Raw genomic sequence first — 25270 nt, 5'->3', positions numbered from 1 at the left:
TAAAGCGGGGGCCCCACTGAGTATCATCATGCAAGAGCTTGTGGCACAGGGCCAGGCATGTGGGGGTGCCCACAGAGAACAGACCCCTCTGAAAACCACCTCTGCAAATGGGGGGCCAATAGCAAAACCACCTCTGCAAATGGGGGAGCCAATAGACTTCCCTGGGGGTTTGACAGCTAGCACCTGGCCTGGCAGGACACCTATCCTGAAACAACCCTGCCTGTCTAAAAAGCTCCACTCCCACTTGCAAGGTTGCTAGGGGAGAAGTAGTGCTAATGTGGCCAATTACAAATGACCAATGGCTGCCTCAGATCCAGGTGAGAGAACTGAGTAACAGATGGTCCTCTGTGATATTTGAGAAATTTGAAATTAGGCAGGTGGTTGCAGGTTTCAATCCATGTGCAGGAATTTTTACAAATACAGGCTAAGTCTACAAATAATAAACAAATTCTTACTTTATCGTGCCCTCCATTTTTGAAGCTGCCTCATGGAATTGCTGTGAAGACAGTTTATACATCTCAGCATTCTGCAAAGAGAAAAAAAGAACCGGTTACAAACACTGAAGTTTCCCTCTGGTCCCCTCACGGGATGCAACTGTGTTAAAAATAGACAGATGCTAATTTCTTGGTCAGCATCAAAGCAAACTGGTGATTGATCGACAGCTTGGGTCTAGCTTCCACCCTGGACCAATTGTAGCTACAGAATCCTAGAGGAGAAAAGGATGGAAGCACACATGGATCTTCCAGTGCAGGGGTTGGCAACCCACCACCCATGAGCAAAACCCAGCCTACCACCTGGTTTTATAAATAAAGTTTTATTGGAATATGTCCATACTCAGGATTTGTTTACGCATTGTCTATGGCTGCTTCTGTGCTGCAACGGCCAAGCTGAGTTGTTGCAACGGAGACTGTATGGCCCACAGAGCTTAAGATGTCTATCATCTTTAAAGAAAAAGTTTGTGGTGTCTGGATCTGGTCCAACCCTTATTTTATAGGTGGACTCTGCTGCCCAGAGAGATGAAGTGACTTGCCCAAGGTCACCCAGCAAGTGGCAGTGATCCTGAGCTGGGCATGTGCCCTGCTGCCTGCCAAGGCCAAAACGCTTCTCGGCATGGCACCATCCATCCCGAGCCTTGCAAGGCAGTTCCAAAGGCATGCATTTCTGTCCTTCCTGAGCTTACCTAATGAATGTGCAAGTACAGAGCCAGGCTGGTGTGGGGAACAGCCGGGCTTGCAACAAGGTAGAGCTGGGTGGAACCCCAATGGCCACCACAGTGTGGCTCTGGGTAAGTCACTCCACTTTTCTGTGCCTCAGAGGTGCGTTGCTGCATGCCACACAGGCCCAGAACCCAGGGCTCTCTACTTGTTTCCTGAAACCAATAGAACCACATCTGCTAGGTCTACCTGCCACCACACTCCAAGTAGAGTGCCGTGAGGCTCACGACCAGGCAGAATGACTTCTTACAGGAAGCATTCCCAAGAATAAAACCACCCAGAGGACAGCCCAACACAAAGCTGGCAGTCAGTCCTCCCCCGGGAGGGTAACAAGACAGCAGCAGATGCCACGCACACGGACAGCCTTGCCCGAGGGGAATGAACCCTCCTTAGATAGACAGGAAAGGTGACAGGAGCCCAGATTACAGCCAGGTAGGGAAAATACCTTGCCCCATCACCTGTCTGCAGGGAAGGTAACTAAGGTGGGGCAGGAAGCACCTTCCCAAGGGCCTACAGGACATCAAAGGTAGAGTCTGGTCCTGGACCAAGCCCTTACCTTCATCTCTGTACCACGATCTCAGGGAGAAGCCAATGGGAGGTGCACATGGAAGGGTGTGCCTGACGCAACACACCTGGGACAGGAACCATAGGTGCAGAAATTCTGCTCTGGGAGGTGCTAGGGTGAGGCCAAAGCCAGGCCTTCTACCCCCAGCTGCTGAATGAGCCTGGGCAGGTCACGCTGCTTCTCCCTGGCTCACGTTCTCACCTCTGAACTGTCCGCAGAGTGATAGCTGATACCTGCCTCTGATGGCCATCAGGCATGCGGCTGGGCAAGGAGAAGGCTCCTAACACACAACAGGCACGAAATAAACAGGGGTTCTCCTCCCCTCACAGCCAGGCTGCTCTGGCTCCCACAGGTATGTCCTCACTCCAGTTGCATAGTGTGTCTCCTGGAGCCGTCCAAGAGATCATGATTTTGCCTCAACCAGTCTGACATTCAACCGACACTGACTACCCTGGGCGAGGGAGTAAGGAGAGACTCAAGTCACATCAGGTCCTTCCCTCAGCTCTGAGCAGAAGCTCTTCTGTGACACCCTGATGGGGATCTCTGAGACTCAGTTTGTACCTCCCATTCATGGGCCCTGACAGTCCAGACACCCACATTTTAACTTTTGCTCTGGCACATGCTGGCTGTGTCCTTTGTGTCACTTACTTCCTTGAACCTTGTTTCCTAGCTGGAAGAGAGTACTCCCTCCTTCACAAGGTGGCTGAGTCAGTCCCCGGTAGTGCCTGGCTCATGGTACACACCCTACCCACTGTAGCCACTGTCACTGCACATGGAACTTTCTGAAGCTAAGGTGCCTTACCTGAGCATCCCTGAGTGACGTTGGTCTGTTCCCCTTCCCACAAGACAGCCTCATGGTGCAGGCCTTCTACTCTTTGGAGAAGTGTCAGGTCGCTGTCTTCCAGGCCCCACCACCTATCAATGTCCCTTTCCAAGGGAGTATCCCTGTCCCAGATGAGCCCAGCGTGCTGTGGGCTGACAGGTAGCTCAGTGCCTTTGCTCTGAGCCTCTATCTCCAGGCACACAGCCTGGCTAGGGTGAACTCTGTAAGCGGTTGAGTTGACCATGAGCTCAGACAACATGTGGTCAGCTAGATTTGTCACAGGAAGTGCCCACAGGCCAAGAAGTGGTTGTGATTACCCCACTGCAGCTTCCTCTATTGTCTCACAGAATGACTCAAAGGAAGTCCCCTTCCTGTCACAACCCACCCACTCTGCCATCGATCTGCTCGAGCAGACCCCGGGACCAAATGGGTCCTGCAGAGTACCCCACCGCTGCTCCCCTGGCACATGAAGGTCCTGGTCCAACCTTGGGAGTGCTGAGCTGGCTTCCCCCATCCAGCAAGACTTCCTGTGACTGCTGGAGTGCACCCAGGGCCCCCTGCCAGGAGTGGCAGGGCACTCCACACACTCCTGGACTATACCACCATCAAGGGACTTCTAGAAAGACTGGGGGCGACCAACGTTTATATTGGGAATCCACTGAGTACCAGGAGATTCCAAAACGAGTGTGCCTGCTTCCGGGCCTCACAGGGGTCTCAGACAACGCAACATCCCAATTACAATGGGACATTTGACCAGTTGTCCCAGGTGTTGTGGGGGGCAGAAAGGGCAGCCTGGCAGAGACTCTCAGATTGGCTTCTTAGAAACTGACCAAGGTCTAAAAATTTTTTTTACATTAAATGATGTTTTTGAAAAAGCAATACTTACACATGGTTTAAAAAGGCAAAAGCAGAAAGGACAGAAGATAGGTACTAGGGGACCAGTAAGCCTCTCGCCAGACTGGACCCCAGCACTCTCCCCTCCTCTGCTGTGCACACCTAAATGAGCTCACCTGTGCAGCCACCCACTCTTTATTTCTTCATTTACTTCTCAGAGGTCTCATACATTTTACTTGCTGAATAGCAACCCGTTGTAGGACTTGGCAGCCCACAGCTCATCTTAGCAGTTCCCCCACCACAGACATTAGGTTGCGGCCCATCTTCCACTATTACAAACGATGCTGAAAGGCACATCATGACATATATACCTTTGTACTCAAGTAAGTGTATCTGAAGGTACATTCTAGAAGTCAAATTCTTGGGTCAAAGGGTACATCCACTTTAATAAACTGAGTCTTACAGGATGAAGAGAGATGATCCAGTAATGAGGGGGGGTCCTATATACAGAGGCAGCAGCATGAGGGAGCATGAGGCATCCCTTGTAGATGCTATAGTCACACCAGGTGCAAGGGTGAGGGAAGGGGCTGCATAGAAAGTCAGCCTGGACCCAGTGGAGAGGAGGAGGGTCTCAACTGCAGGCTGAAAGCCTGGACCTCATCCTGTAGGCAACGACGGGGGTGGGGGGTGGGGACAAAGGTTTTATTTTTTCAAGCAAGGGAGTGGCAGGGTCGATTTGTACTTTGGAAAGATCATTCTGGCAGCTGTGTAGATGGTGGAGCGCAGTACCAGCAGAGTGCCTGGGTCCCTACAGCACACTCCCACAGTGCCTGGAGACACCGCCTGTGCCTGCAAAGGAGTCCTGTTACCCTGGACTACACATGTTACCCATGTACAAGTCACTGGGAAATCTCTCTGAAATGCACGCTTTGAATCCACACATAGTAATTAGCACCTGCGGATCATGAACTGTTATTTCTGGGGGATTTTTCTTTCCCATTAGACTCTTCTGATTCCTGATTTTGGAGTCTTTTCCTCTGCCCTATAAATGGCCACCCCTCTTTCTCCTCCGCTAAGCTACTCTGTATGCACATCTGAAACCAGAAGACCTGATCTCCATTAATTAAATCTGCTATTAAAAATTAAATAACGCGAGCAAGAAGGTGTGCTATCTCTATGGGTTTCAAAAGTCACAGTGTTTCTTCAATTACTTCCCAAGCAGTTTCCATATTTTACACTGTCTGATTTCTCCAAGGGCCTGGATTTTCGAGATCAAAAGAGAGTACGAAGGTGAGGGGAAATGTGGTGAAAAGGCTCAGAAAGGGAGGACAAGGATACAGTAGTGGCCCGCCACGAAAATGGTCCTGCTGCCCCCACTGTGGAGCCATGACACATGAGTGGGGTGGGGTGGGGTGGGGGGACAGCATAACTCACTAGTACCATTTGTGGAGCCGGCATGGGTGGTCTCAGACAGGAAGGCAACCAGGCTCATTCTGACAGCCTGCAGGGGAGCAACTTGGGAGCTTGAAAGCCCTGACAGACACATACCTGCACTGGATGTCGGGGGAGAAGAAGAATCTACGATGCATTTCTGTCCAGCAGGAAGACAGAATTAAGGATTAAGGTGCATTCCAGGATCAAACGAGAGGCTGCCTGGGGCAGTGAGGACAGGTATGGCACCTGGAGTTAGAGGGGCTGAACCTGAGTCAGGACCCAGCTCCCATGAGTGTGTAAACACGGGCCAGAATCCAGACTGGGTGTCTGTCTCCTTGGCTTCTCGTCTGTAAAATGAGAACACTAATTAGCCTCCAAACAGTTTTGTTGGAAGTGGTATAGATGCCAATGAGATAATGTGTACAAAATGCTGAGAGCAGTCCTGGCACAGAGTAAACTTAATACATGTTTTAAAAACTTAACACCCGAATGAATATTAACCAAGGAGTCTATTTGGAAGAGAGACCTGGGCGTGCTGAAAGAATGAGGATGGTTCCTTGAAGACGGAAACGCCACAAAGGGAGGGCTTTTCACTTGTCTTGCTTGCTGACCTATCCCCAGAGTCTCTAACAGTGCCTGACACATAGTTAGCCCACAAGAAAAAAGCTGTCAAGTAAATGGAAGTAGGGGTCAGAACCACTACAAAACATCCAAAAACACGACAAGGACATGGTCATTTGCTTAGTTGACTGAGGTTTGCTGGGCGGCCATTCCACTCCATGGGTGTCGAGGACAGAGCCTGGTGTGGACACAGCTCTGTGAGGGAAGCTGGCAAACTGGGTGGAGCCAAGCTGGGAACTCAGGGTGTGAACAGGGCTCAGAGGAGACCAAGGGCCGGGGGGAGAGGGGGCCTCTGGGGTTAAGTGAGAATCAGGAACTTGGACACTTTCCCCCGAAGTGAGAGCATTGCTTTGGAAGAATTTAAGAGCTACATTCACTGGTTCTGTTCCATGGCCACAAGCACTATACAATCAAATGGGGCACATACGTGTATTGCTCACAAAGTTCCACAGTCCACCAAGCCAGGTACTGTGGCAGTGACCATCAAACAGGCTAGCCCCTTCCTGCCCAGAGCAATGCTTCAAGGTAGGAATGTCTACACCTCTGCCAGATGAAGACCAGGGCTCAGCCAAGCAAAGGGTCTGCCCAGACCTCAAGGGAAAGAGGCAGGACCCCAGAACAGGTCTGTCAGCCTCCCACATGCCCACACGGTGCCCTGGCCTCCCTCTGTGCCCAGCTGTCCTCCACGAAGAAAAATCACAAACGAAAGGCCACATGGACAGGACACATGTAGAAAACTGTGAAGCCTCAGAAACCAGCGCAGGGGAGGATTCTCAGCAAATCAGTGCAGTTGGGGAAGGACACAAGGAAACCCCAGAATCTGAGAAGAACAGAGTGAGGACAGGAGAACCCTAAACCCATGTGCTATCAACACACCGAGCCGGTGTAGATGTAGATTTCACCAGCCAAATGATCAAAGCTCCCCAAAGCTCCCAGGAACACTCAATTTAAGGGGAGCAAAAAACAAAAGAAAAATTAATGTATTAGGATTTGGAGAATCTCTGACTTGAAAATAATAAAAACACAAAAAAGAAATGAACATAAGTCCTTTGTAAAAAGTCCAAATAGTCAATACAAATTTTTAAAAATCGCATGACATGTACGAGGTCTGCCAATTAAGTTCGTGAACTCATCCTAGATAAAGTGTTACTGCTGAATATCACTACGGTCACCTTTGAAGTACTCCTCTTGGGAAGCTATGCACCGATGCCAGCGCCTAGTCTACCTTTCAAAGCAATTTTGGAACTTTTTTTCTGGAATGGCCATCAGAGCTATCTTTGTATTACACTTGATGGCCTGAATGTCATCCTTTCCATATTTCCTTTATCTTTGGGTAAAGAAAGAAGTCACTGGGGGCCAGGTCAGGTGAGTAGGGAGGGTGTTCCAATACAGTTATTTGTTTACTGGCTAAAAACTCCCTCATAGACAGTGCTGTGTGAGCTGGTGCATTGTCATGATGCAAGAGCCATGAATTGTTGGAGAAAAGTTCAGGTAGTTTTCATCCAACCTTTTCACACTGCCTTTTCTGCACTACCAAATAGTAAACTTGGTTAACTACTTGTCCAGTTGGTACAAATTCATAAGGAATAATGCCTCTGATACCAAAAAAGGTTAGCAACATTGTTTTGATTCTTGATTTGGACTGATGGAACTTTTTTGGTCGTGAATTGGCTGACTTCCATTATGCACTTTGATGCTTTGTTTCAGGGTCATATTGATACACCCGTGTTTCATCACCAGTGATAACACAGCCCAAAACATCGTCTTGCCTCTCCAAAAGGTCTTAGCAAACTTTGACTCTCCTTTGCTTTTGTTCATCGGTGAGCTCCTTCAGGATCCTTTTTGCACACACCTTTGTCATGCCAAGAATTTCAGTTAAGATTTTCCTGTTTCTCTGTCGGTGTTTCCTTGGTCTGCTATGCTTCTTATAGTCAGTCGATGATTTTAACGAACTATTTGATGAATTTTTGCAATGTTTTTGTCAGTTCTGCTCCTTACTGGCCACCCTGACCTCGCTTCATCAGTGACGTGTTCTCTCCCTTCAGGAAAACATTTAATCCATTTGTACACTGCTGTTTTCTTCATGATGTTATCCCCATAAACTTGGACTAACATGTCCCTGATTTCATTTCCATTCTTGCCAAGTTTAACAAGAAGTTTAATGTTTGTTCATTGCTCTAATTCAAGCTCAGACATTCTCGCAATGGCACACAAGAACACGCAACAACAATAATGAACGCCACTCAGCAAGACACCACCACACATCGACAAGAACAAAGCTGTGAGATACTGAAATATCAAGGTTATGAAACCTTACCGAACTGTTTGTACAGTGCTTCCAAGGTAAGTGCACGGTGGCAAATTCCCAAACTTAATTGTCAGACCTTGTAGTCAGCTACACAATCAGTGAACAAATGGAAATTCAGTTTGATCAAGAGGCTAAACAGCTGTTTGTTTCTTGGCTGCTTATGAATTCGGTATGTCCTCTATGTCTGTCACCCTCCTCCTGGCACTGACACCTTCCCCCTACACTTAGCTGATAATGACCTACGTTTCAAAACAACTTCTTTCTCCTTCTCTGCTCTTGCACCCTTCCCTTTACACTGTTCTTTCAGCCATTGTTACTACTAAAAAATGCCTAAAAATAAAGCTAGTCAGTTATGCCCTGCTCTGCTCATATGGAGAGAGGACCCCTTTTTCCAGACTTGCTCTGGCACTTACCCAGTATGGGGGTACACAGATGACAGTCTTCACCTTCACCCCAAACCTGCCCTCAGCAAAGTCCGTCTGGGATCCCTCCAATACCAGGGCTTCTCCCTTCCACACTCTCCTCATCCCAGGCCCATCATCCAACTCTCCTACAGCCACACCCAGGGCCTCCCACTCTCCAAGATGGAGATCCTCCCTCATCCCCCATGATGGCCCCGCTGGGATCCTCCCTCATCCCCCATGATGGCCCCGCTGGGATCCTCCCTCATCCCCCAGGATGGCTCCGCTGGGATCCTCCCTCATCCCCCATGATGGCTCCGCTGGGATCCTCCCTCATCCCCCAGGATGGCCCCCCTGGGATCCTCCCTCATCCCCCATGATGGCTCCGCTGGGATCCTCCCTCATCCCCCAGGATGGCCCTGCTGGGATCCTCCCTCATCCCCTAGGATGGCTCCACTGGGATCCTCCCTCATCCCCCAGGATAGCCCCGCTGGGATCCTCCCTCATCCCCCAGGATGGCCCCGCTGGGATCCTCCCTCACCCCCCAGGATGGCCCCGCTGGGATCCTCCCTCACCCCCCAGGATGGCCCCGCTGGGATCCTCCCTCACCCCCCAGGATGGCTCCGCTGGGATCCTCCAGGACTGCCCTACCTGAGAAGGTCACTCCTCCAAGTCCCCCTGACCACCCCAGTTACCCCTTTCCCCTTCTCACATATCCTTCCTGCCTTCTGCTCCTCATGCCACTGAGCGTCCAGGTCATAGTCCCTTCCTAGCTCCCTTTTCAGCCCTTTCTTAACTCTGCTTCCCTTCTATTCAGTTTGGGTCCAGTCCAATGCCTCCCATTACATTCTAAGACCCTTGAGCTCCTCACCCTTTTGGGTACTGACTGCATTGTCACATCAAGCTCCAAAACACCTTCTGCTCCTGGGCCTATGAGATTCCAGAGAGATCAGAGATCTGTCGTGACTGCAATCACCACAAAGTCAGGACTCCAACCTCAGATGAACCTTCCACACAACTTATATTCTTGAGATTCTGGGCAAGCTCCCTTGTCCATTCTCCTTGATCGCTATCCTGACCGTACCTGTTACCCATCCCTGAATTCTTATGGTTAGTAGGTAACCATGTCTTGACTTCAGAGGTGACAGAGGTTGCTGCTGAGCACGAACATGCGCACATTTCCTCCAGTAACAAGTGTGCCTGTGCCCACGCCCATGACCCTTCACTCTCAGAGAGGCCACCATCCATCTGAGTTCCTGGGTTCCAGGACTCCATGGTGACATGGAATGATGACACTCTCCCTGGGCTTGTTTCTTCATTGGCCCCACAGGGAGTGTGTCTGCTTATCTTTCAGGGATGTTCTTAGCATGCAATGAATAACAGGTACAAGCATTCTTAGCACATTGCCCAGCATGTCAAGGTTCATTTATTTCTTCCTTTCATCCAACAAATATTATTGAGCACCTACTGTTTACCAAACCTTGCTCCACAATTAGGGGGCATAGCAGTAAACAAAAGATGGTCCTTGCCTTCACAGAACTAACAGTCGGGATATGGAAAAACAAGAAAACAATTCTGCTCAGTAATAAATGCCACAAAAAACACAGTGGGTTAGGGGATGAAGAGCAACAAGTGGGGGTGGGACAATTTTAAATAGGTTGATCCAGGAAGGCCTCTCGGCTGGGGTGACTTAGTGTAGAGATCTGAACAATGTGAAGAGGGAAATACGATTTGGGAAAAGGTCCTGAGGTAAGACTAGTTGGCGTGTTCTTGGAAACTCAAGAGGAGCATGGAAGGAAGATGAAAAGATGTTAAGATGAAAAGAACAGAGGTGGTGAAAGGATACAAGGGCCTGACCATGCTCACACAGCACCTGTTTTAGGGTTGGCAAGAAGCCACTGGTGGGTTTGATCGGGGGTGCTATGATCTAATATCCATTCTGGAAGGATCACAGCCACTATGTAATAAAAGTCTACTGGAAGGAGAGTGGAAGTAGCCAGGCCACCTGAAGGCTACCGCAGGAGAGATGGCAGTGCATTACTGAGGGGTGACAAACACGCTCTGCACCATCAGCGTACGTCAGTCTTGCCCCTGCTGAGTGGGACATGTCTGGGTCATCACCAGTGGGAAAGTCAAGAAGACTGTGGTGATACAAATGAGGAGCTCAGGGGAGTAGCTGGAGTCCAGGCTATGAATTCCACAGCTTTTGCTACAGTATCTACTAAGTCTTAGCTGAATACTGAAATTCCCTTTGGACCTCATCAGACCCCCACTGCGGGGGGATCTGATCCCAGTCGCATTCCTTCTTTATCAGACATGCTGCCTCCAGACCTCTTCTCGTCTTCTGGCTTTCTCGTTACCTGTCTGCTCTCTGCATTATGGCATACCACCACTTCCAGTCCAACTCCTGCATGGTGGGCAACCTGTCAATTATCACTCTTGGGGCCCCATATCAAGCTGGCAACCAAATGTGGGTTACTCTGCCTCCTTCTTTACTCTCAAGGGCTTTCTTTTCTCCCCAGTTGTCGCTACTTTTATTCAATCTTTATTCCCTTATGAGTGAACTATTATGAGGACATATTCACATGCCATGCTGGTCCCCCACCGTCCACAGAGCGGTGTCTAAAACTCTCCCTTTAAGATTGCCCTCTCTAATAAATGACCTTGACACAGCCCTTGGTAGGATCTGCACTTCACCTGCCGCAACTCATTGTTTTCCAGGCCTCCATCATGTTCTCTGTATTGTTTCTTCTGTCAATCTGAGAAATGTCCTTGTCCATCCGAGAAACTCTGATTCATGGTTTGAGACCCAACAACATCGTTCCCTCTGCTGGGTAGTGTCATTCTTCTCCCACCTCCCAGGCAAATTAATAATTCCCTTCCCAGTGCCCTGATTGAGACTCATTGCACTGTGGCAGTGGCTTTAAATAAGACCCCTCTATAGCATTTGCATTAGTGAAAAGTTAGAGGAGAAGCAGGTGCTCTCCCGTGACATGCCCTTTGTCTGCTGTGCCACGATGAAGAGTTTAAAGCTCAGAGCTGGGTTTTCTGGATCACGCCTTTTCTGTGGGTTTGCCTGAGTCTCCTAGCATTTCAGTAGCTTCTGAGGTGTGTGTGTTGCTGTGTGTGCTTGGGAGCAGGGAGAATAGAGCCTTGGGCATCTACATATAAGTACACACACACACACACACACACACACACTTTTTACATTGTAAAGGACTAGATAAATATAAAGCTGTGTTAATTAGTAATAACTGCACAGGTTTTTAAAATTTTTTATTTATACTGAATTTTGATTACACTGAATACTAAACATTAGCCAACAGACCTCTGGGTGAGTGTTGATCTTCACCCAAGAGCAATTTTTCGTTGCTTAGCTGTGTCTGGGTGAGAAGACCCACCCTTTGGAGTACCTTGGTAATTTACTGGGTGCCCTAGCTGGAGAGAACTGAAGAACGTGCCCCACAAGGACCCACACCCATAGGAATTTGTCAAGACTGTGGAGGGCTGACAGAATTGGATGGTTCCTCACAAACAAGCTGAGTGATCTGCAAGAGAAGGGGCTGGTCAGAGGTACAGGGTCAGCTCCTGCATGAGGGTCTAACAGGAAGGCTTTGTGTCAGTGTATAGGAGGGGACCAGAAAAAATGAATTCAGATGAGTGGGATTATTCAAGAAAAACTTCACTGAAGAAATAAGATAAACAGTTAATGGCAAAAAGATTAAAGTGATGTGTAAAGAAATTTTTTTTTTTTTTAAATATCTGTGGTATGTGGAAGGTAAATTTCACACTACACAGACTTGGGGACTATAGACCAGGATGGGAAACCCCGGAACCAGACTGCGGCCATGGAGTGAGCACTTAAGTAGAAAGGAAGGTAAGGAGCTTTAAACGGCTGCTAAGTACAGAGAAGTATTTAACTTAGATGGACAGGAGCCATGTGAGGGCAGGCAGGGAGGGAATTCAATGGTGTGCTTGCAGTAAACAGGACTGACAAGGTAATCTACCACTGTAGTCATTCCACGGGCAGGGTGTGCAAGGAGGCAGGGCCGTCCGCCGGGCAGCATAACTGTTCTAACAAAAAGCTGGGCAGCCAGCCATGCCTTGGTGCTGCTGGTTAGTCGTTTTTGGGTTTTTCTTTCTTTTTGTTTTTTTCACATTTGCAGAAACCTATTTGGCTAAATGACTATCTAAATAGTTTGAAAACAAAATTCAGAGCACAATAGAAAATAAAAAGGAATAAAAAAAATCAAAAGACATGAATTTTAATTCCAGTTCTGCAAGTTACCGATGATCTGATCCTGAGTAAATTATACAGAACCTTGATACTGTGAATTGCTGATTCTCTGCATCAAAGAGTAGCAGAGTAAAAATCTTAAGGACAACCCCAAAGCTGTGGAACCCCTGAAGTTGGGAATTCTGTGGTTGAGGAACACGGGAGTGGGTATGACAGGGGAGTGTGGTAAAGGCCATCTCGGGGCCTAGCTGCATCCGACCTCCAAGTGGTGTGCATTTAGGCCACAGAGGCAGAACCAGATGTTTCCCATCTTTACGCTGATCTGTGAACTTCTGCATCCAGATGAACTGCAGAGGCAGGCTCCCAGCGCAGCACTGCACTCAGCGATTCTCAGCATGAGGACTCTCAGCCCTCTGTGACGGAGGCCAGCCACACACTCCTGAAAGCAGGCCTTAGCCCCTCTCAGAGGACCTGCACGAGGGAAGCTCCCCCAGGCAGGCAGCTACAAATCTGGGCACCCTGCTGATAGAATCTGGTCCTCCCATGAAACTGAAGGCCATCTATCAATTTAACCTCCACCTAGCCAGTCTGAGACCTCGCTAATCAAAGGAAGGCTCATGCACCAGCAGAATCAGCATCACCTGGGAGCTTGTTGGTTGTTGGTTGGTTGGCAGAGAAGTGGATGGCGGATGTTAGCAAGTGGGGTCGGTTGGCAGAGAAGTGGATGGCAGGCTGGGGATCGTGTGGATCCTGCTTCCTGTGTTTCCAACCCAGCCAACAGCGAGAATATAGTGGTATGACTGCCCTATCTATGGCTCCGTGGGTGTTCCTTTTTGGCCTCACCATATCCTGCGTTCTTATGCAGGGAGCGGGACCAGAGACCCCCGCATGACACGACACCCACCCTGGAGAGTCCAATGATTGGTCTGCGGCAGCACCCAGGCATTGGTATTTTAAAGAAGGTCCCCCATAGGATTCTCATGTGCAGCTAAGGTCAGAGAAACCTGACCTGGAGACTTGAGATTAAACGCTAGCTTTTCTACTTACTAGTTGTGTGTCTTTCGGAAGGTTATTTAACCACGCTGGTCCTTGGTGTCCTCATCTATCAAATGAGGGCAGTAAGAACTATGTAATAGGTCTGGTGCTTCCCTCAAAGGACTGCTGTCGGGAAAAAGGAGACAATGCAGGAGGAGAACTTATACGATGCCTGGCAATGCAATAGCACTCAGAAATGACAGCGATTACTGGTACGACTTCCCTCAGGAGGTTTCATAGAAGAACTTGATCCTCCAGTTATCATGATGTCCTTCCTCACATGGCATGGGTTCAAATGCTCCTGACATCCTGCTGGCACTCTTTGGAAAGAGCCTTAGTTGATCTATGTTCAGAATGGAGTATCAATCCAAGATGCAGCCTGGCTAGGAAGACAACTGCCTCCTCCCTCATACAGATTAGACCTGCAGGAACATGGTCAGATTGCATTAGCTTTCAGGATGATGCCATCTGAGGCAATTCCTGATGTTGGCTTCTTTAGCATTCATTCTGTCCCTCCCCAAACCGCTCCCAATTTTCTTGAGGAATCCATGTGGTTCTAGGGAGGCAGACCACAACCCCAGATCTGGGGGTGGTAGTGTGTGACTGAAGTCAGGCCAACCAATGCATCCCATTAACCTGGCCACAGGACTGGTGAGTGACCTAATTTGGTCCAGTCAGGATGTGTGAAACTGAGGACGATTCTGGGAATTCTGAGGCTCAGCTGGCATCACTTGCTTTGGATGGACAGAGGAGGACAAATCCAAGAGAGTCTGAGAGAAAATAGCAGAGTTTATAGATGAAGCCCACTACTCCGGGTCTTCTGTCATACATTCCCTTACAGGTTAAGCTAGTATGCGTACATCATGACCACTCTGCCACTGTTAAGCTCTATCAGCACCCACTCTGAGTCAAGTGCTGTGCTGGGTAACTTACAAACAATATCTCTTTTGCAAAGGTCACAGGGGTGGTAAGTGAAAAGACTGGGAATTAAAACCAGGTCTTTCACCAATGGAATAGAATTGAGAACCCAGAAATAAAACCACATAAATATGGACAGATAATTTTTGACAAAGAAGCTAAAAACATACAATGGAGCAAAGACAGCCTCTTCAATAAATGGTGCTGGGAGAATTGGATAGCCACGTGCAAAAGAATGAAACTGGACTGCTATTTGTCACCATGTACCAAAGTTAATTCAAAATGGATCAAAGACTTAAGCATAAGACCTGACACAATAAACTGCATAGAAGAAAACATAGGTACTAAACTTATGGACCTTGGGTTCAAAGAGCATTTTATGAACTTGACTCCAAAGGCAATGGAAGTAAAAGCTAAAATAAACAAATGGGACTATATGAAACTTAAAAGCTTCTGCACAGCAAAAGAAACCATTGACAAAATAAAGAGGCCACCAACTGAATGGGAGAAGATTTTTGCAAACAGTGCCTCCGATAAGGGGCTAGTATCCAGAATATACAAGGAACTCATGCAACTCAACAACAAAAAGACAAACAACCCAATTGAAAAATGGGCAGAGGACTTGAAGAGACATTTCTCCAAAGAGGACATACAAATGGCAAATAGACATATGAAAAAATGCTCAACATCACTAATCATCAGAGAAATGCAAATCAAAACCACAATGAGATATCACCTCACCCCAGTCAGAATGGCTATCATCAACAAGACAAACAATAACAAATGTTGGAGAGGCTGTGGAGAAAAAGGAACCCTCATACACTGTTGGTGGGAATGCAGACTGGTGCAGCCGTTATGGAAGGCAGTGTGGAGGTTTCTCAAAGAATTACGAATAGAATTGCCATATGACCCAGCAATCCCTCTTCTGGGTATCTACCCAAAAAATCTGAAAACATTTAGAGATAAAGACACGTGTGCTCCAATGTTCATTGCAGCTTTGTTTACAGTGGCCAAGACATGGAAACAACCAAAATGTCCTTCGATAGATGAATGGATAAAAAAGTTGTGGTATATATACACAATGGAATACTATTCGGCAGTAAGAAAAGATGATATAGGAACATTTGTGACAACATGGATGGATCTTGAGAGAGTAATGCTGAGCGAAACAAGTCAGACAGAAAAAGCAGAGAACCATGTGATTTCACTGATATGTGGTATATAAACCAAAAACAACAAAAGAACAAGACAAACAAATGAGAAACAGAAACTCATAGACACAGACAATAGTTTAGTGGTTGCCAGAGGGTAACGGGGGCGGTGGGTGGGGGTGGGAGATGAGGGTAAGGGGGATCGAATATATGGTGATGGAAGGAGAACTGACTCTGGGTGGTGAACACACAATGGGATTTATAGATGATGTAATACAGAATTGTACACCTGAAATCTATGTAATTTTACTAACAATTGTCACCCCAATAAATTTAATTAAAAAAAAAAATCTAAAAAAAAAAAAAAAAAAAAAAAAAAAAAAAAACCAGGTCTTTCTAACTGCATATCACATGGAGCTTAATGTCAGTGGAAACTCCCAGACCTTGTTTCTTCATTTTGCCATAAAGTACCTGTGCATAAGTTTTCTGGAACCAAGTAAAAAAGTCCAACATTTATATCCACCAAATTGCAATATAACAATTTAACAAACATTCAATTTAATAAATATGATCTAGTGAGATCTCTGGAGACTGATTCATCACTGTGACAGCCAGGACACTCATTGTTGGTTGCCAAGTAGTAGAAAATTAGACTTAAAGTGGTCTGAACAATGAAAGGGAATTATTGACTCACAAAACTGTGAAGTCCAATGGTGCTTCCGGTTACAATCAAGTGGCTGAACAAAGTCACCAAAAACTTGATTATTTCTACCTCCCCTTTCTGCCTTCTTTAGGTCAGTTGCATCTTACGCCTGGTTCTCCTAGTGGCTGCAAGATGGCTGCGAGCAGTTTCTGGGGTCCCCACGCTTCATTGTTATACAGTAGGAAAATAGAGCATCCCTTCCAATATGTGATGGAAGGGCACTCTTGCCAACAGGAAAAGTGAACAGGTAAAGCAAGAAAAGACTGTGCTCTCTGAAGCCCAAAGCATCATTGTTCTCCAAGGTCCCCAAACTTCTCTTCTGTCCTTTGGACTTACATTGGGTCATATAGTCTGAATCAAACACTAAGGCCAGGAGGATGGAATATGAAGATCAATTTAAGCCAATCAGGGAACACATCAGAATTGGCACTGGGTTCACTTCATTCAGAAATGCATGGGCTACATGGACAGGAAAAAAAGGTATCCAAACGAAAATCCAAACACTGACACCCAAAGGAAGGAAAAGTGGATTCTGGGCAACCTCAAAGAGCAAATGTCTTTGATAGTCATTCAACACATTCACTAGCCATCTAAGCTTTAGGTAATTTGAAAATTTGATGAGTGGACTTTCTATGTGTTTAAATCACTGATAAAAATGTTGACTGAGACAGGAGTGAGGAGAGTTATCTGCGTTGATGTTGACCTGTTTCTTAGCATCTTTCTAATATTAAACTTATCACAAAGCAACTTGCTCATCTTAACATTTAGCCACCTGACCCAAAAGATATCATCAGCCCCACAGCAAATGTTATGCAATAGTGCAGTTACAGTAAATCCAAGCTACTTCCATAATCTACCATTTTTCATGTCCCCAAAGGAAATGATGTCAATGTGAGACCCTTACAGTATAACCTGAGCATTGGTGATGCCCAAAACCCTGTCAGCACATCCAAATGCCTGCCCCACAGGTCCTCAACACGTGCACCTCCAACGTGCTCTTTCCTCCTCTCATGTGCCATATTTCCTATTGTTTTAAAATCATTTATTGAGGTAAAATTCACATAATATAAAGTTAACTATTTTCAAGTGAACATTTCAACAGCATTCAATACAATCACAATATTGCACAACCACCACATCTATGAACATGTATATAGTATATATATAGTACATGCATTTATTTCAGTCCCTGGTCTCAATTCATTTGGGTATATACCTATGAGTGGGATTACTAGATCACATGGTAATTCTGTGTTTAACTTTTTGAGGAACCACTGAACTGCTTTCCACACTGGCTGAACATTCCCACCAACAATGCACAAGGGTTTCAATTTCTCCACATCATCGCCAATACTTATTTTCCTTTTTCTTTTTTTTTTAAATTATAGGCATCTTAATGGGTGTGAAGTGATGTCTCATTGTTGTTTTGATTTGTATTTCCCTAATGTCTAATGACATTGAACATCTTTTCCTGTGCCGGTTGGCCATTTGTGTGTCTTCTATGGAGCAATGTCTATTCAAGTCCTTCACCCATTTTTAACTGGGTTGTTTGTCTTCCTGTTGTTGAGTTATACGAGTTTCCCCTGTTTCCTTTTAACTTAGTTATTCTAGTCAGAACTTTCAGAATATCACCTCTTTATTCCGTCATTACACTGAGAGTTACCAATTTCTGTTGTTCTGTCTCAGAAACGCAGCAGATCCCTTTCTCCTCTCCATCCTCCCTCCCAAATGCAATTTCAGGTCTTTCTTGTCTTTTCCCAAGACAATCATGATAGCCATGTATCTTTACTCCCCAGCTCCAAATTTATTCCACATACCCGCTAAATCCTATAGCAGTCACTTAGTCTTGTTACTCCTCTGCTAACAACATTTCCCAACTCTTGGCACCTTCTAAGACAGCCTGAGCACCTGGCGTGGTGGCGAAGCCCTCCTCAGTCTGCTTTCCAGTCTCTTGAGTCCACCTGTAGCAACTGTGCTCCACAGAAGTTCCATGAAGCTGAGTGCCATTCCCACCATTACCCAGCTTGGACAACAGCCCTTGCTACCTCTCTGGAGGTCCCTCTAATTCATCTGATCAGCTCTGATTCCAAATTCATTTCCTTGGAGATGATGATGTCTAGAATCTTCCAGTCCTAGTGAGCTGACCCTTTTTGGTTTTTCTAACATGTGCTGTACATGTCACTTAAGGGGCCTGGCACAGACTTCCTGAAGAACCCACTCAGGAGGCTACTCAGATGGCTGATAATTGGACCAAGGGTGGATTTGACTGGAGGGTGGGAGTATAGCTTGGAGAAAATGTGAAGTGAACTAGTTGAGTACAAGAGGAAAATGGACAGAATTGAGCAGAAAGAAACAGGAAAACACCATTAAAAAGAGCACAAATGAGTCACAAGGCAAAACAAGGGGCACCAGATTCCTGGGAAGGCCTCAATTCCCCAAAATCTCATACCTGGGCTATATGTAGACTTAGGGTTGTTTGAACATAGCTATAGGCCTCATAACCACGGTAGTGATATACAGAACCCCCACAGATGCTGTGTGCTATGAGTTGAACTGTGTCCCCCCAATTCATATATTCAAGTCCTATCCCTTCCCCACCAGTATCTCAGAATGTGACCTTACTTGGAAATAGGGCTGTTGCAGATGGAATCAGTTACAATGAGGTCATACTGGAGCATGAAACAAACAGAATAGGCACAGTCACACTCTTGAGGAGCTTACAGGCCAGTGTGGAGACAGACAAGAAAATAAACGAGGTAACTCCTGTGTACACAGAGAAAATTGACCAGGAGAGTAGAATGGATATTAAAAGGGAAGGCACCAGAAATCCTCTCTGACGAGTTACGAGGTCAGACAATTATGTTCGTGAACTCATCCTAGAAAAAGTGATACATACCTCATTGCTGAATATCACTACGGTCACCTTTGAAGTACTCCCCTTGGGAAGCTATGCACCAATGCCAGCACCTAGTCTACCCTTCAAAGCAATTTTGGAACTCTTTTTCTGGAATGGCCATCAGAGTTGTTGTCATATTACCCTTGATGTCCTGAATATCATCAAAATGTCTTTCTTTCAATATTTCCTGTATTTTCGGGTAAAGAAAGAAGACATTGGGGGCCAGATCAGATGAGTAGGGAGGGTGTGCCAACACAGGTATTTGTTTACTGGCTAAAAACTCCCTCATAGACAGTGCCGTGTGAGCTGGTGCATTGTCATGATGCAAGAGTCATGAATTGCTGGCGAAAAGTTCAGGTCGTCTAACTTTTTCATGTAACCTTTTAAGCACTTTCAAATAGTAAATGTGGTTAGCTGTTTGTCCAGTTGGGACAAATTCATTACGAATAATCCCTCTGATATCAAAAAAGGTTAGCAACATTGTTGCAACAAGTTTGTGAACTTAATTGGCAGACCTCGTAAATTGTAGTTGAGGCTTAAATGGAAAAAAAACACAAAAGGTAAGAGAGAGAAAAAATGAAAAAGAACAAAGGAAAAGGAAAAGATGAACAAAGAAAGAAAGAAGGTGTGATTTCTGGTCAAGACAGTGGAGGGAAAAAAAGCTGGGGTAGTAATACTTATACCAAACAAAATAGATCTTAAAATAAAGGCTATAACAAGAGAAAAGATGGGCCCAGTAATCCCACTTCTTGGTATTTATCTGAAGAAACCCAAAACACTACTTCAAAGGAACATGTGCATCCATATAGTCATTGCAGCATTACTTACAATGGTCAAGACATGGGGCAACCTGGGTGTCCATCAATGGATCAATGGATAAATAAGTTGTACAGACATATAATGGAATATTACTCAGCCATATAAAAAAAATGAATGAAATCTTGCTATCTGAAACAACTAGAATGGATCTAGAGGCTATTACACTGAGTGGAATAAGTCAGAGAAAGAAAAATGTCGTATGATTTCACTTATATGTGGAATCTAACAAACAAATAAATGAACAAACAAAACAGAAAGAAATTCATAGATACAGAGAATATTTTGAGATGGGAGGGGGGTTAGGTCATGGATGAAGAGGGGGAAGGGATTAAGAAGTACAAATTGGTAGTTACAAAATAGTTATAGGGATGTAAAATGTAGCATAAGAAATACAGTCAATAATATTGTAATAATTGTGTGTGGTGTCAGAAGGGTAGTAGATTTATCGGGTTGAGCACTTTGTAAGTTATACAAATGTCCAATCATTATGTTGTACATCTGAAACTAATATAATATTGAATGTCAACTACAACAAAAAAAATATTTAAAAAAAGAAAGGAAGGAAGGAAGGAAGGGAGGAAGGAAAAAAGAAAGAAAGAAAGAAAAAGACAGAAGGTGTGGAAAACTAGTGTGGAAAGGTGAGGAAAGAGCAAGTACAATGGACCAGGTGAGGCGGAGGCATGTTTGAAGGCAGGCAGCAGAGGCAGGGAGGACAGCAGAGGACATGCCAAGGCAGAGCCCAGGGCTTCTCTCCCTGTGATGGAAGCCATGGGAGACTCTGAAGCAGAAGATGACACACGTGTATTACAAAGCTGCTGGGGCAGAAGGGGCAATGCAGAAGAGAAGACCACTTTAGGAGGCTACTGCTGAGTTTCAGGGAGAGGTGATAGTGAGCTGTCATAGGGGGTTGTCATGTGTGGTCTCTGGTCACACTCCCCGCATAAGAACACAGAATATGGTGAAGCCAAAAAGGGACACCAACAGAGCCATGTATAGGGGGGTTCATACCACTATAGTCTCATTGGTGGCTGCGTTGGAGATACAGGAAGCAGGAGCTACACGATCCGCAAACCACCGTCTGCTTTTCTGCCAACCAACTCCACTTCCTAACCCGACTTGCGTAGCCACAGCAGTTATGTTAGTGGCTAATGGCTAACTAGTAACAGCGGATGGCCATCTGATTACAACTGATGGCCATCTGTGGGGACAGAGTCCCAGAGAGCAGTTTCCAGGCTCTCGGCCTCACGTGGAAAGGTGCTGGCTCAGGCAGTAGATGGCCGTCAGCTGTGGCTAGTTGGCCATCAGCTGTAACCAATTAGTCACTGATATAACTGCCGCAGCTGCACTGGTTTGTCAGTCGGTGGGTTGGCAGGCAGGAAAGCGGACAGCAGGTTGCAGGTCGTGTGGGTCCAGCCTCGAGTGAGACTATAGTGCCTCCAGTGGGAGTATAGTGGTATGACACCCCTATCTATGGCTCTGTGGGTGTTCCTTTTTGGCCTAGCCATATTCTGCGTTCTTATGTGGGGAGCGGGACCAGAGACCCCGCAGGCCGCCTCGCACAACAAATGGCGCAGCGAGCAGGGTATGGTGCCGGCCAAAGATCTCCGAGGGATGGTAGAGCAGTTTGTGCGTGTGAAAACTCAGTCTCGGGAAGCCCATGAGGAGCAGTGCCAGAGATGGGGAGTACAGTCTGCCTGGGAGAGACGTGACCCCTCGGTGAATTGGTGGTCCTCTCGATCCTCCAGATGGCATGCCGCCCTGTTGGCCATAGCAGGCATCACCGGCTTTTCGGTGGGTTGCTGCTGTAGGCTCCAAGGGTTGCGGATATCTTACACCGATGCCTCCACCCACTCAGACACCTGGCACAGCAAGCTAGATTCTGGCCAGGTAGGAATGGAGTCTGACCCTGGGCAGGAGGAAAGGTGGCCCCCACACAGTATGTGGTGCCCGGTGGCCACTGTTCTCAGGAGTTGGACCCCCAAGAAGGGGTGGGAGGACATGGATGGCTCTCCGGCCAGAATGAAGGGGGCCCTGCAGGTTTTGGCTGAGCGGTTGCTGGAGGAAGCAAAGGCTACAGCCGGCTGGGTGGGCTGGATGTTCCTCATGGCCTTGAGTCTCAACACAGAAAATGCGCCTAATGAAAGAGATCAGGTGCCAGACCAGATGTCCCGGTTGGAAGCGCTGGAAGCTCGGGTCCGCCTGTTAGAAGAGGGGCCCCAAGGTGGAGACTCTGAAGCAGAGGCGGAGGAAGCGAGTGGAGACAATGTAGCTCCCAACCCCCAAGCCCGGCCAATCTTGAAGCAAAGGGTAAAACGTGAGCAACTTTTGGGCCCTGGGGGCGTTGCTGCAGGCAACCCAGCTGTGACTGAGTTCACGACCTACACCCCTTACACTCCCACTGAGTTGCAGGAGCTGGGGAGGCGGTACAGACAGCGCCCTGGAGAGCAAGTCTCGGCTTGGCTATTACGTTTATGGGATGAGGGAGCAGACAACATTCTCTGCTCCCCAGGCGAGATGGAAAAGCTAGCCTTCGTGACAGTGCATCTGTGACAAAGGTTACAGAATTGCCATAGGTTGGTCCAAGACCAGGGCAACCACTCTCTAATGCAGTGGCTCACTGCTGCGGTACGCACAGTATGGGGACAGGCTGGCGAGCTGCCAGACACTGTCAGTCAATGGCAGTCATATACGGAACTTACTCAAATCATCCATGAAATGGGTATGAGACATGCTATTTTCAACCCTAATATGTGGGGGCTGGATGACGAGCTTTTTACAGCCAGCGTGAGAGATCTGGTTTTGGATACTGCACCTGTGAGTGCTTTTGGATCCTTGGTTGCCATTCTTATGCCCTATGTGGGGCAGCGGATTCATGAAGTTATGATTGCCATGGCTACCCTAGGGGATGTTGAAAGCCAGAGGCAAAGGAAGTTAAGACAGGAGGTCCTAGCAGTCGAGACCTGGAAGCCCAACCAAAAGTAAAAGGGCGAGTTTGCGGACCTCAGAGAGTAACACGTGCACAGATGTGGCGTGATCTCATGACAGCAGGGGTTCCATCGGGAAAAAATGGACCGACAACCCAATGCACACTTGTTGGAACTTTGGAAACAGTTGCATCCAGAACAGCAATTCAGGAGAAGTCTGGGAAAGCGCAACCCGTGTCCCTCCAGGACTTCATGCAGCCGCTTGAGGCCGACTCCTTTCAGCTTGATTAGGGGTAGGGCCAAGGTACCCAATCAGAGGGGACTAGCAGGGACCCTATCCATACATTGGTCCCCTTCTAATGTGCAGAGGGTTTTGGCCCTAGTGGACACTGGCGCAGACTGCAGTCTTGTCTATGGGAACCCAGAACTGTTCCCTGGACCAGCAATCTGCACTGATGGCTACGGGGGAAAAACTGTGACTGTGAAAGCCGTTTCCTTACCACTGGGTATAGGAAGGCTTCCCCCTCATACCTACAAGGTTTATGTCTCCCCCGTTCCGGAGTATATTCTAGGGGTGAATGTGCTACATGGCCTCAGCCTACAGACGTCAGTAGGAGAGTTCCGTCTCCGGATCCGGGTGGTGAAAGCGGTGACACGCGGGCATGCTCACCACCCTCCTCAAGTGTTGCCACAGCCCTGGTGCGTGGTTACAGTGTGACAACACTGCCTGCCAGGAGGGCAGGAGGAGACTGGTGGCACCCTAAGAAGCTGTGCTCAGAAGAACTGGTGGTGCCCTGAGAAACCCAGGCTGTGTCCAGAGAGCCTGGCTGTGTCCAGGATAACTGCATTCACCTCTAGGTTCCTCACACAGGGACCCTCACGGAAGATGCTTGTCATGTAGATTATGGGGCGAGACCCTGTAGGGGTGGAGTGTGGGGCCAAAGTCCCAGAGAGCAGTTTCCAGGCTCTCGGCCTCATGTGGAAAGGTGCTGGCTCGAGTAGTAGATGGCTGTCAGCTGTGGCTAGTTGGCCATCAGCTGTAACCAATTAGCCACTGATATAACAGCCGCAGCTCCACTGGTTGGTCAGTCGGTGGGTTGGCAGGCAGAGAAGTGGACAGCAGGTTGCAAGTTGTGTGGATCCAGCCTTCAGTAAGACTAGGGTGCCTCCAGTGAGACTATAGTGGTATGACTCCCCTATCTACGGCTCCGTGGGTGTTCCTTTTGGGCCTAGCCATATCCTGTGTTCTTATGTGGGGAGCGGGACCAGAGACCCTGCAGGCTGCCTCCCACAAAAAACGGCGCAGTGAGTAGGGACTCCCGCACGACACCATCTAATAACCGAGCCAGCACCTTTTCCACATGAGGCCAAGAGCCTGGAAACTCCTCTCTGGGACTCTGCCCCCACAGGGGTACTTGCAGTTTTTCTCCTCCTACTAAACTAGGAGCTTCCAGAGAACAAGGACTATGCTCACAACAGATAGCCAAAAAGAATTTGCTGAGTGAAACATGGAACTCTTTAAAAGCAGGTAGTCAAAGAAGCCCACACAGGTGTGAGCAGAGCATTCACAAGCTATAACTATGTCAGTCTAGTGAAAAGTTTACCAGGGAGGTCAGCCAGCTTTCAGGGCACAATTTAGAAAATTCCTTCTTCCCTATGAAGAACCAGGGTCCTGTCATGCAGGGACTCATGTGGGGTTTCTGATCCCATTCCTCACATAAGAATGCAGGAACATGGTGAGGCTAAAAAGGAACACCCACGGAGCAATAGATAGTCTCCTATAGTCTTGCTGGCAGCTGGGTTGGAGACACAGGAAGGAGGCGCCACACGATCTGCTACTTGCCGTCTGCTTTTCTGCCAACCAACCATCCCCACTTGCTAGCTGCAACCCGTCGTGCTAACTGCAATCCACTTTTGCTAGTTCAGCCACCATCTTCTTGCTAGCCCCCATTTGCTGCTAGCATAGCCACGGAAGTTATAATAGTGGCCAATGGCTCACTGGTTACAGCTGACAGCCAACTAGCCACAGCTGATGGCCATCCAATCACAGTTGATGGCCATTTACTACCCGAGTGAGCACCTTTCTACATGAGGGCGAGAGTCTGGAAACTGCACTCCTGGCTCTGTCCCCACAGTTCTGTTGGCTGTTGTCAGTCTACAATACCTCTGCGCCTCTATCTTGCTACTTCCCTGAAAGCCTGGGGTTTTCCTTTGGCACTGGGCCTCAAGCTTCCCAAGGTTCCCAGGTTTCTTCTGCTTCTCTAATACTTGTTGGCTCAGAATGTTTTCTTTCATTTCTTCCTTAGATTTCTGAGAGATAAAACCGTCAGCAAGTAGAGTTGGGACTACTGCTTTTAGCTGGATACAGGCCCTATCACGGTTATACT

The 25270-nt window shown here is 47.4% G+C and overlaps 1 protein-coding gene across 4 annotated transcripts in view; it reads right to left on the bottom strand.

The window, feature by feature from the left end:
- PLXNA1 (plexin A1) overlaps positions 1 to 25270 on the bottom strand; it is a 433317-nt gene that overhangs the window by 129022 nt on the left and 279025 nt on the right. For 3 of the 4 annotated variants that reach the window (XM_074340466.1, XM_074340467.1, XM_074340468.1), the window contains one exon: positions 456 to 526. In XM_074340466.1, the coding sequence (XP_074196567.1) occupies positions 456 to 526 (71 nt within the window). Of the gene's footprint in view, positions 1 to 455; positions 527 to 2581; positions 2867 to 25270 lie in introns of those variants that run through there. The other variant, XM_019713038.2, reaches the window with a different exon arrangement.

Source organism: Rhinolophus sinicus, linkage group LG09 (genome assembly GCF_036562045.2).
Source record: "Rhinolophus sinicus isolate RSC01 linkage group LG09, ASM3656204v1, whole genome shotgun sequence".
NCBI lineage: Eukaryota > Metazoa > Chordata > Mammalia > Chiroptera > Rhinolophidae > Rhinolophus > Rhinolophus sinicus.
The sequence above is the reverse complement of the archived record's forward strand: the minus strand, read 5'-3'. Positions and strand labels throughout refer to the sequence as shown.